The following is a 12,879-nucleotide window of genomic DNA, read 5'->3' on the forward strand; positions in this document are numbered from 1 at the left end:
AACTCCTGCGGCGCTCAGATGACATCATTGTATCATGTCGCCTCCTTCTGCTTCCACCTACCGTTTCTCTGACCAATCAGTGAACTCACATTAACAAGCAGTGGGTGTAAACGGAGTTCAGCTCTGTCATGCTAAACTCTGCTTGTGTCTTCAGGTTTGTGAACGAGAAGAGAGAACAAGCCAAAGAAGACCTGAAGGGTTTGGAGGAGACGGTGGTATGAGATTATATTTTCACTGGCATAGATGCTCTGGGTCCAGAAGTGCTTCTGTGCAGCACCACATTGGGTGTTACATCAATCTATGTCTGAAGTGCAGATTTTCAATTCAACTAAAATTTTGCATGAACTGTTGAAATGTGTGCTCAATCATCCAGGTAAGGAAATCCATAAAAGTTGGTTCTGTTTATCTTCTCTGTATGTATTATTGTAGGTCTACATTACAAGATAAAGCGCCTTGAGGCGACTGTTGTTGTGATTTGGCGCTGCATAAAGGATTACTCCTGAAAGTCTGCAAATAAGCTCTTCAGTTAAGGGCCTCCAATTAAATTTTTCAATTTCATTTCGTCATCAGGACGCTACAACACAGAGCGAACACCATCCCCACTGACACAGCAGCCAGGGAGGCAGAAGAACATCAAGAAGGCCCTGAGTAAATGTGGTTATCCCAGCTGGACTTTTGTCAGAGCTGGAAAGGCTCCTAAAGAAAGCTCCAGCCGATCCAGGAGAGAAGGACAACCGCTGCCTAAGAGAAAACCTGTAGTGATCCCGTACGTGTCAGGAGTATCGGAACAATTGAGACACATTTTTTCTAAACACCAGGTCTCTGTGGCTTTTAAACCCCAAAACACGCTGCGCCAAAAATTGATCCACCCCAAGGATCGGGTGCCCGACACAAACAGAGTAACATAGTGTAGCTGTTAAGTGCAGGAGGATTGGAAGGATTTATAATCGGGGAAACCAAACAACCTCTGGATAAGAGGATGGCACAACACAGAAGAGCCACCTCGTCAGGCCAGGACTCTGCAGTCTATTTACGCAGATTAGTGACTACAAAGCCCCCCTCCCTGATGATAAGACATTTCGACCACTCTCTACCAGATAAACTGAACAACTTCTATGCACAGTTTAAGGTTAACAGAAGGCACAGATACTTCCACTGCCACAGGGCAACTGGCAGCAAGACCAGACAACATTCCTGGGCATCTTTCACAGAACTGTGCAGAGAAATTTAAACATCTTCAACACATCACTCAGGCAGGCAATTGTGCCAGTTTGCCTCAAGACCACCATCATCATCTCCAAAAGTTGATTCTATTCATCTGGATGTTTTCAGTGGGAGAAACGTTTCGTCATCATCAGGTGACGTCTTCAGTCTCAATCTTACAAACATTACATTTGCATAATGACTGAAACCAGCCCACTGAAGGAACAATGGGCTGTGAGGTCAGTTCCTTCATCATAATTATGCAAATTCTCATGACCATTGATCAACAACCACTGATCAATGGCCATGAGTCCCATTCACAGAGAGTTGGGGAATGGCTGCAATCACAGTAAGATGGTGACAGATGTACCCTTAGGCTCCTCCTCAATTCAGAGATGGTCTTTCCCTTTTCACGTAAATGGCCTCCTTGAGTCCGCCCTCAAACCAGCGTTCCTCCCTGTCCAGGATGTTACATCCTCATCATTGAAAGAGTGTCCACTGGCCTGTAGGTGTGAACAGACTGCAGAGTCCTGGCCTGACGAGGTGGCTCTTCTGTGTTGTGCTGTCCTCTTAGCCAGAGGTTGTTTGGTTTCCCCGATTATAAATCCTTCCAATCCTCCTGCACTTAACAGCTACACTATGTTACTCTGTTTGTGTCGGGGACCCGATCCTGTTTATAAGATTATAAACCTGCAGTCAACTGAGACTGAAGACGTCACCTTGATGATGACGAAACGTTTCTCCAACAAAACTTACGTCCAGATGAACAGAATCAACTTTTGGAGATTTACTTACCTGGATGATTGAGATGCATCAAGAAGCACCATCATCAGTCCCAAAGAAAGCAAACCTAGCATACTTAAATAACTTTAGGCCTGTGGCCCTCACACCAATTGTGAGTAAATGCTTACTGTTGCAGCTGTTTTTGAAGCACATCAAGGACATTCTCCCAATAAACCCGGATACCCTTCAATTTGCATACAGAACCAGTCTATCCACAGAGTATACCATCTCCACCACGCACCACCTTATGCTGTCACACCTGGAGAGGAAAACACCAGAGTCACAGCAGCTGGTGGAAACACTGATGCTTCCAGATGTGGACACTGCAACCTGCAACTGGGTTCTCAGCTTCCTGACAAAATTCAATTCAGCTTTATTTATACAGCCCCAAATCACAACAACAGTCGCCTCAAGGTTCTTTATATTGTAAGGTCGACCCTACAATAATACATACAGAGAAAACCCAACAATCATATGACCCCCTATGAGCAGCACTTTGGCGACAGTGGGAAGGAAAAACTCCCTTTTAACAGGAAGAAACCTCCGGCAGAACCAGGCTCAGGGAGGGGCGGGGCCATCTGCTGTGATTGGTTGGGGTGAGAGAAGGAAGACAGGATAAAGACATGCTGTGGAAGAGAGACAGAGATTAATAACAGATATGATTCAATGCAGAGAGGTCTGTTAACACATAGGTTGTGTCCAAATTCATGGCTGCATCCTCCTGAGGCCGCATTTGTAGGCCGATTACGTCACAGCGACGCGGCGAAGGCTGTCCAAACTCGTAGACTCCTCCGAATGCAGCCGACAAATGCGTCCTCCTTTTCTCCAAATTTGAAGGATGGGTTAGGTGTGTCCTTCGTGGCCTACCATATCCCAGAGTTCATAGCGCGGCCCAGCCAAACTCCAGTTTCCAACAATGGCGGCAGCTACTAAGTTTTTAATATTACTCTTATTAATCTTTCTGGGTCACAAAATAAACTTTTAACATATTTTCAGGCGAGAAAGTAGCTGTGTAAACATCAAATATCTGCTCGGTTTATCAAGATATCACATATTTTTAAAAGTGCTTCGACGTTTTCGGAGACGTCTGTTACCCACCAGCTCGATAGCTCGCCGAGAGCTCGAGGGTCACTGAAGCCGCCGAGAACCGCAAACTCCCGGCACATCATTTCCAGATCACTGCGGTCGTTCGCTACTCAGGTTAAACGTGATATATAAGTCACTTAGACAACCTAAAATGTTATTGTTGGGCTTTTTCAGTGTTTTATTTGTTCGTGAGTAAATCGGTTTGGCTGAGATTAAAGTTATTAGATTAGATAAAATAAAACTTTATTAATCCCTCGGGTGGTTTTCACACAGCTGAATAAACGTCAAACAGAAAACTGATTAAACAGAAGTGTGAGACGGTCGAGAGTTTCCTCCAGTGTCCTGTTATATTTTAGATAGCAAGGAGCAGACGGCCAAGTTTATTAAACTCCACCGAGACAGCGGTGACGCAGATCCCCCGGCAGCCTACGTCTATTGCAGCATAACTAAGGGAGGATTCAGGATCACCTGGTCCAGCCCTAACTATATGCTTTAGCAAAAAGGAAAGTTTGAAGCCTAATCTTGAAAGTAGAGATAGTGTCTGTCTCCTGAATCCAAACTGGAAGCTGGTTCCACAGAAGAGGGGCCTGAAAACTGAAGGCTCTGCCTCCCATTCTACTTTTAAATACTCTAGGAACAACAAGTAGGCCTGCAGAGTGAGAGCGAAGTGCTCTAATAGGGTGATATGGTACTACAAGGTCATTAAGATAAGATGGGGCCTGATTATTTAAGACCTTGTATGTGAGGAGCAGGATTTTGAATTCAAAATGGCAGCCACAGATGAAAAACAATCTCAGTCAGCACACCTCAGGGGTGTGTCCTGAGCTCGCTGCTGTTTAGACTGTTTACACATGACTGTACAGTCAGATCCAGCACCAACCACATTGTGGTTTCCAGATGACATGTCAGTGGTTGGTCCCATCAGTTACGGTGTTTAGTCCGTTTACAGAAAGGACATGTCACAGATTGAAGTCAGGTGTAGATCCAAAAGTCACAATCAATGTGGACAAAATGAAAGAGAGAGTGATTTCAGGAGGCCCGGCAAAGATCACCACACAGACCTCACCACAAATGGTGCTGCTGTGGAGCGGGTGAGTAGAGTTTAGTTCCTGGGTATACTTTTGTTAAATGTCTGAAAGTCTACTCTTCAGTCACATGCTGGATTCTTGGTTTCCTCTGTGATGATGTACAGAAGCAAAATGATAAAGTCCAAAATCTCTTACTGCTGATGTGAGACCAGCTGAGTCTCTGTTTCCTCCAACAGGCCAAAGAGCTGCAGATGCTCAACAACCTTCGCAAACTCTTCATCGACGACATCGGAGCTCGAATCAAGAATGTAAGAATAAAAAGTAGCTTTACTTTGAGATTCAGAGCAGCAGAGCTTTGATTCGTCACACAATCGCTGATGTCACTTCCTGCTTTGAATGCTGTCGCTGCTCCAGGTTTACAATAAGCTTATTTATCATTTTCCAGCTTATTTACATTCAAATTTAATAAAGTTTAAAGAGTACCATTGCGACATTGCATTTCCACTGATGTTAACCTAACTGATCTGCCTCAGTCCATTTTGTGAGGAGTTTTAGGGATCATTGTGTGTGTGTGTGTGTGTCTGTCTGTCCAGTGATAAAGTCTCGTGTGTTATTGTCATGATCAGAGTTCAGAGAATGACAGCGATGAGGCTGGTGGCAGTTTGGCTCAGAGACAGAGGATCGTCTTCTTAGAAAATAACTTGGAGCAGCTCAGCAGGGTCCACAAACAGGTGAGTGATTCTCACCTAGTCTCTAAGCCCTACCCACAGGGTCACCCTCAACTGGTGTCTCCCCCATTGGAAGTTTGTGTTTCAGTTTTTAAAACCAGGATCTTTAGTGTGGGTCTGTCATTGACAGGTCACTCTGGGATTGGATGTTTGCTGATGTTGTGTTTGTTGGCAATTATTTCTTGAAATATGACAGAGTACAGATCCTGTAGTGAAGCTTGTGTCTCCAGCTGTGATCCTCTGTGTGACCATGTGAATGAGAAGCAGTCTCTCAGGTATAATAGTGCATAAAAGCCTAAGAATTTAGACGTGTAGAAGCTTCCAGGTGAAGGGACACTAAGTCCTATGATAAGGTGGAGTCTTAGAATAGAATAGAATAGAATTAGAGTAGAATTCAACTTTATTGTCATTGCACATGCACAGGTACAGGGCAACGAAATGCAGTTTGCATCCATCCAGAAGTGCTTTAGTGATATAGATATATTACAATATATATTAGCAATAATATAGATATGTAAGTATATTACAGAAATGGGTCTATTATGGTATGTTATAGTGTACACGTATGAAGTATGTTATGAATATGCTATAACTATAAGTATGTACAGGCTGTAGTGAGTACAAGCAGGATATGAATATGAAAAACTATACAGAAATCTGAGATATACAGTTTATATAGATTAAAAATTATTGTATGTACAGAATGATTATTTACACAGAACTATACAGTAGTGCAGTTAAGAGGCTATAAAGTGCTGGTGGTTGTGAGTGGTGGTTCAGTCCATGTTATTATTGTGTGTTTGAGGGTACAGTTGTCCATTGTGTGTGTGTGTAGGTGGGTGTGTGTATGTTCAGTCCATGTGTTAACGTGGGTCAGATGTCAGGAGGCAGAGTTCAGGAGTCTTTGATGATTTCAGCCCTTTTCAGACACCGCTTCCTGTAGATGTCCTTTATGGCAGGAAGTGGGGTTCCGGCGATGCGCTGGGCAGTTTTCACGACCCTCTGCAACGCCTTCCGAGGCAGAGCAGTTCCTGTACCAGACTGTTATGCAGTTGGTCAGGATGCTCTCGATGGTGCAGCGATAGAAGTTCACCAGGATGTCTGAGGACAGGTGGTTCTTCCTCAGAGTCCTCAAGAAGAAGAGGCGCTGGTGAGCCTTCTTGACCAGCTTGGAGCAGTTGGTCGTCCAGATGAGATCCTCGGAGATGTGGACTCCCAGGAACTTGAAGCTGCTCACACGCTCCACAGTCGTCCCCTTAATGTGGATGGGTGGATGTGGGTCAGCATTCCTCCTGTAGTCCACGATGAGCTCCTTGGTCTTCTCGGTGTTAAGCAGCAGGTTGTTTGTGTCGCACCACTCAGCCAGACGATCCACCTCCTCCCTGTAGGCTCATCGTTGTCACTGATGAGGCCAATCACCGTGGTGTCATCTGCAAACTTAATGATGGCGTTGGAACCATCAGCAGGTCTGTTAGGCAGTGATGGGAATAACGGTATGTGATTACAAGTAACGCCGTTAATTTTTTCAGTAACGACTAATCTAACTAATTACTATTTCTATCGTAACGCAGTTACCGTTACTAACAAGATAATGCGGTGGCGTTACTATTTTTCAACAAACAGACGGTTGAAGCTGTGTTCAGTTGACCGCATCTTATATCAGTTGCATGGAAATAACTGTAAGTAATGTGGGCGCTACAGCTTTCAGCAGCTCCGCACGTTCCTGCTGACAGCAATCACTTTCTGCCTGATGATCACTTTTTCTCACAACACCTGCAGCTAAGGGTGCAAAACAATCGCATGAGTGCTGCTGTTTGACTGAGGAAGAATAAAGTAGTTGTGGTAAGCCAATCACATGACCACTTAAAGACAAAGCAACACGGTGATATATACCCAGAGGTGGGTCGAGTATCCAAAAATTGTACTCAAGTAAGAGTAGCATTACTTTAAAATATTATTACTCAAGTAAAACTGAAAAGTACTTGGTGAAAAGACTACTCAAGTAGCGAGTAACTGTTTGAAATGTCCGATTTATTTTATAAATAAATGCTATCAGACAAACAAAACTAAATAAATATACAAATTTTAGTATTTTCAAGGTTCTTTCTGTGAAGCTGTAACTGTTCAGCAGTGAACAGGAGTCCTGCATGAGTCCTTCACAAGCTCCAGATGCAGGAAGAGCTGTACTGATTTTGATCGACAGCTTCTTGATCAGAGGAAAGCCATGCAATAGAGCCACACCTCCAGTGAACGGACATGAAAGATACCTCTCCAGTTCCTCTGCTTCTGGCTTTCCTGACCCCATGGATCCATCATCTTCATCGGTTAGGCTGCTGTCTGTGCTGCCTCATCCAGCTCTGTGTCTAGGTGATGTCTGATGAAGTGGAGACCTGTGGAAAGATGTAAGGTTTTCAAAAGAATTAGGTCTGGTCATTATAGTGCTGTATACACTGCCAAGCTGCGGATGTTTGGCAAGAAGATTTGATCACACTGGATATGTTTTTACTAACTCTTGTAGAAAAACAAAATCCTGTCATTCATATCCCGCACAAACAGTTTGCAATGAATCCCAGATTAACTTTAAAATAAGAATGTGTGCAAGGCTAAGCAGTGCTCGCCAAGATCCTAGATCCGCTAGATCCTCCTGTTTGGCTGTTACTCTGGGAAAAGACGAGAAAGACGGTGATGGAAGCGTGACTGGAGCTGCGATGTAGCCTCTATAATATTTATATTGTACGAACGTGATAATTCTGTATATTGTAATAACTTGATATTATATTGTTCAAACGTGAAAGGTTTATTGTTAGAACAATATACTTTTCACTTTTCTATTTTTCTTTTGCCCCAGTGGCAGCTCTACGCTTCCGTATCCGAGGCTTTTCAATGTGGCCTCACAAAATTATCACGACTACAACAACCATGAAAAGAGTTGGATGGACTTTGCTGCTCAATGTTTTTCATTAGTAATTTAGCAAAGCTGATGGTGTGTGTGTCTGTGTGAGTGAAAGACAGAGAGCGAGGGACAGATTTTGTATGATAAGCTTCATGTTATGGACGCACAGTTTGAGCACTCAGGTCGCATCAGAGCATCAGGCCGTATAGTGTGAGACCTGCATCGTGACCTATGAACTTCTAACCTCTGCGATTTAATTGTACAGTTTGAGCAGGAGCGGAATGGTAAATGGTAAATGGCCTGTATTTATATAGCGCTTTACTAGTCCCTACGGACCCCAAAGCGCTTTACATATCCAGTCATCCACCCATTCACACACACATTCACACACTGGTGATGGCAGCTACATTGTAGCCACAGCCACCCTGGGGCGCACTGACAGAGGCGAGGCTGCCGGACACTGGCGCCACCGGGCCCTCTGACCACCACCAGTAGGCAACGGGTGAAGTGTCTTGCCCAAGAACACAACGACCGAGACTGTCCAAGCCGGGGCTCGAACCGGCAACCTTCCGATTACAAGGCGAACTCCCAACTCTTGAGCCACGATCGGAATAACGTGACTGAAAAAAATCGCAGTGTTTGTCCGGCTTAATGCAGACTGTTTAAACTAAACAAGCTGCTGTTTCACATAATAAATCCTGTCAGCCGCAGTATTGCTTCTGTTTTAACAGTTAAAGCAGTAGAGACGAGCTGTTTGCATGTGCGTTGAACTCCAGCATCATTAACTAGCTGTTAGCTTATAGCTCACGCTAGCTAACCAGCGAGCAGTTCAAAGGACAGCTGACGCTGCACAAAACACCCACAGACTTATCTCACTACAATGTAGCGCCGAAAATATGACTCGCAGCTCGAGCTCGACACAGCTGCTGTAACATAAGACTGACAACCAGCTAACCACAGCTAAAAGATGTTGAGAGAAAACTTACCGTTTCCTCAGGTTACACGAGCTGAGCTGTTTCACGCTGAAAAGTTGTTGTTTTGGCTCTCGCTGAAGACATAGCTGTTCTTTGGTGCTGCTTTTAAGAGAAACATCCTTTGTATGTGAGGCCAAAGGTGTTCATCCTCTTCAGCTCTAGCGTAGACTCTGCCATCATGTTTCTTCTTTCCGTGTGTCACTACTTTGAAACGCTTGGGCCGCTCTGCCCGCCACGGTTTCAAACTGGTCATGTGACTGCATGGCCACATCTGATTGGTGAAAAAGTTACCTGAAACTCCACTGGCGGCATGTTATCTAATGTGTTAAACTGATTATGTTTTTAAAAGTAACAAGTTAAATTTTGCATATGTAGCGGAGTAAAAGTACCGTTTCTTCTTCACAAATGTACTCAAGTAAAAGTAAAAAGTATCGTGGAAAAAAGGTACTTTAAAAGTACATTTTTTTCAAAAACTTACTCAAGTAAATGTAACTGAGTAAATGTAGCTCGTTACTACTAGAGATGGCACGATACCACTTTTTTATGTCCGATACCGATACCGATATCATAAATTTGGATATCTGCCAATACCGATATGAATCCGATATAGTGTGTTTTTTAATCAATAAAACGTTTTTTTAATATCTTGCTGCATTTTGTATAAGTTCATACTCAAGTTTAAATAAATAACAACACTAAAGCTATTCTGTTATACCTGTATGTAAAAAATACACTGCGCCCAAAATATTTCATAGTTCAGCAACACTGATCAATCTAATAAACTTAAACCTGCTCCATCCTCCCTGTTCTGGTATTTTAAAGAGTACTTAGCAGAAATATTAAGCAACCTAACTAATAGGGTTGCAAACTCCCAGCAAAAAAAAAATAGGGAACCACCCTCCACCTCATGATGCTTAATCGATGTAATCAAATTTAATTTGATGCAGGGGGAAAATGCACAAAAATAAATTATTTTTCAAGAATAATTAAATAGATTCAACATCTTTCTTCAACAGAATTGCAGACTGCACAGATGGTTCCCAAAGGAAAAAGTACTAGCTTATTAGGGTATATTAGACTTAACAGTTACTATATACAGTAATGGACTTCTATATATTTTACATCAGATTAAAACTTTGGGTGTAAGAGTCAGATAATTATTTATTAAAAGCTCGACATTTTAAATGAGAATAAGAAAGAAAAGTATGTCTTTGTGCCCCCTTTTCCCTGTTCATGCCCTATCGGCCCCCCAGGCTAAACTTTGCTAGATCCGCCCCTGCACAGTTACCAGCCATCAGCTACGTAGAAAAAGATCCTGGTGTAGAAAGTAATATTAAATAAATTCTAACAACAGCTTATCAAGCTTAAACGTGCTGCTGTTGTTCAGCCGCTGGTTTCCTCTTTCTGGTGAGAAGTGGGCCAAAAACTAAGAAGAGAGACGGACTCGCGACAGAAAAGCCGATCAGCTGATCATTAAGCAGTTTCTCGATTGAAGTAACAGCAGCAGGAGAGAGAGAGAGAGGCAGTTGCTCCATATATCCGTTGTTAAGCTTAACGCTGGAATGCTTTACAAACATTCAGAGATGAACTTACACACTTGCTTTACTTCTATCTGAGATAACTTCCTCGGAGATGAAATGTTTGCTAGCAAGGCTACAAATACACACAGCCGCTCTATCACGTGACCACACTGCTGCGACGTGCTACGGTTATGAGCTGAGTTACGCCGTGTAGCAAGCTTTGTGAGGTGCTTTTTTGATATTTAATGGATCGGATTACATTTTTTATTTCTTGCCGATATCCGATCCAGTAATTTGGGTCAGTATCGGACCGATACCGATACGTAATATCGGATCGGTCCATCTCTAGTTACTACCCACCTCTGTATATACCAGTTTTTAAATTGTGTTGATACCACGTAAAACCAGACTCATGATAAACAATATATACGCGTGTTTTTTCCTCAATAGTTTCGTCACATTCACTGTCTAAGGACAGCGCAGCGAGCACTCTCTACTTATGAGCAACCCCCCCCCCCAAAAAAAACCCAAAACAGGGGAAGTTTTAGGAGTGACGGTGAGAGAGAGAGAGAGAGAGAGAGAGAGAGAGACAGCAGAAAAAGAGAGAGAGAGAGTTTTGAGATGAGAGATTTGTGACGTTTAGCGTGTTTGGAGTGTGCAGTTAATGTGTTGTCTTGTGTAGTTAGTGTGTAGTGTTGTGGATAGTGTTGTGTTGTGTGTCAGAACATTGAGGCGACTGCTGTCTCCAGGTAGAAACAGCAGTGACACACCTGCTGCTGTCAGACCTGCAGGTATCAGGCTGTGATGTTTCCTTTATAGTGGACAGAAATATTTGCAGTGGCACAAATAATTTGTGGCATCTTATTGAAGAACAGCTGATTGTTCTGTAAACAGTTTGAAATGGTTATTTAAAAGGGATAAAAGGTAAATGGCTGCAAATAACTTTGTTGTTTGCAAAACTTGTGCATATAAATTGAAATTGACAATTTATAATTTAAAGTTATGAAATATGATTCATTAAACATGTTTGTGGTTGTTACAGTAACAAATATAACTTCTTCTACTCGGATTTTATGTTTTTTGTCTGATTTTAGATCAGTTGTGTTAACACAGTAGTCAAAATGAAAACATGACTGTAAATTCAGAGACGTGAGGTTGTGCTGATGAGACCAAACAAGGCAAATAAACAGTTTTAAAGGTGAAATGTGGAGGAAACATCAAAAGTAGTTAAAATGGACAATTATACTCTGGACCCCAGAGAGTTAAACATTATTTTTAAGTAACACAATAGTTGCTTTCCAAGTAATTAATTACTTTTAGAATCTTGTAACTCAGTTACTTGTTTGAAGAAGTAACTAGTAACTATAATTAATTACTTTTTTAAATTAACTTGCCCAACACTGCACTTGGGACCGCTTGAGACAAAACAACATCTGGCGTCTCAGTCAGGGTTGCTTTCACGGTCACTAAGACAACAGGCTGTTAGGTGAAAGGTGAGAGAATAGGGAAAAGCACTCAGTACATGTTTAGCAGAGTTTGTAGGTGCTGCTCCCCTGGATTGGACAAGGCGGACTGCTGAGAGGCTGGGACCAGCCTGGGGCACCGACGAAGGGAGAATTAAGTGTAAACTATGATTTCTCCCCATCAATTTTAATCAATCAGATAGATGCGCAGTCTCATATTAAACTTTGTATACTGATAAGTTGAGGAACTCTGATCTGCAACTTTACAGCCTGTGGTCTTCTGAACAAAAGGGATCCATGTATATGATAACATGTAATCATTCATCGCCTGCTTTAATAAATAATAATTAAAGAAAGAAGTGTTTTACTGGGGATTCCTCAAGGTGGATAAACAAACACGCTTTCAAGTCACATAACTGACAGTAGCTGTTTCCTCCAGCTGGTTCGGGATAACGCTGAGCTCCGCTGTGAGCTGCCCAAATTGGAGAAGCGCCTCCGGGCGACAGCGGAGCGAGTGAAAGCTCTGGAAACTGCTCTGAAAAATGCAAAAGAGTCAGCCGTGAGGGATCGCAAACGCTACCAACAGGAAGTTGACCGCATCAAAGAGGCTGTGCGGTCCAAAAACCTGTTCAGGAAAGGACACTCGGCTCAGATCGGTGAGAAGATAACTTAAAACAGGCCAAGTCTGATATGTGATGTGATAGGCTGTTTGTCTTTACCTAAACTCACCTGTTACCTGCATTCATATAGCCAAGCCAATAAGAGCCGGTCATCAGCACCATCAGAATCCGTCCTTCTCCCATGCTATCCGACCTACCATCAGAGGAGGGGGTGCAGGGTCCAGCCCACGACACCAACCCCCCCGACACCAACCTCAGCAACATCTCCACCAGAGCAGCAGTAGCAAGTAGGCTCCAGGTGAGTCACACCTCAGAAACCATGGCACACAACTACAAAGCTCCAGCCACAACTTTATTTCTGTCAGCTCTGCTTGTCAAACTGATCTGTTTTATTACAGCTCATTAAATAAAATGCTTGGGAGCTTTTCTACTGTATATTTGAGTGGAAGGATAAAAGACATGCTGTGGGAGAGAGCCAGAGATTAATAAGAACTAATGATTAAATGCAGAGAGGTGTATAAACACATAGTGAGTGAAAAAGCTGACTGAAGAAGAAACACCCAGTGCATCATGGGAATCCC

At 42.9% G+C, this 12,879-nt stretch overlaps 1 protein-coding gene across 2 annotated transcripts in view; it reads left to right on the top strand.

The window, feature by feature from the left end:
- LOC146501199 (kinesin heavy chain-like) overlaps window positions 1-12,879 on the top strand; it is a 78,544-nt gene that overhangs the window by 30,221 nt on the left and 35,444 nt on the right. Inside the window, exons 21-25 of one of the 2 annotated variants that reach the window (XM_085135347.1) lie at window positions 155-215; window positions 4,337-4,408; window positions 4,727-4,831; window positions 12,118-12,334; window positions 12,429-12,596. In XM_085135347.1, the coding sequence (XP_084991473.1) occupies window positions 155-215; window positions 4,337-4,408; window positions 4,727-4,831; window positions 12,118-12,334; window positions 12,429-12,589 (616 nt within the window). In that variant the 3' untranslated portion in view covers window positions 12,590-12,596. Of the gene's footprint in view, window positions 1-154; window positions 3,334-4,336; window positions 4,409-4,726; window positions 4,832-12,117; window positions 12,335-12,428; window positions 12,597-12,879 lie in introns of both variants that reach the window. The other variant, XR_014869792.1, reaches the window with a different exon arrangement.

Source organism: Neolamprologus multifasciatus, chromosome 16, assembly GCF_963576455.1.
Source record: "Neolamprologus multifasciatus chromosome 16, fNeoMul1.2, whole genome shotgun sequence".
Lineage (NCBI taxonomy): Eukaryota > Metazoa > Chordata > Actinopteri > Cichliformes > Cichlidae > Neolamprologus > Neolamprologus multifasciatus.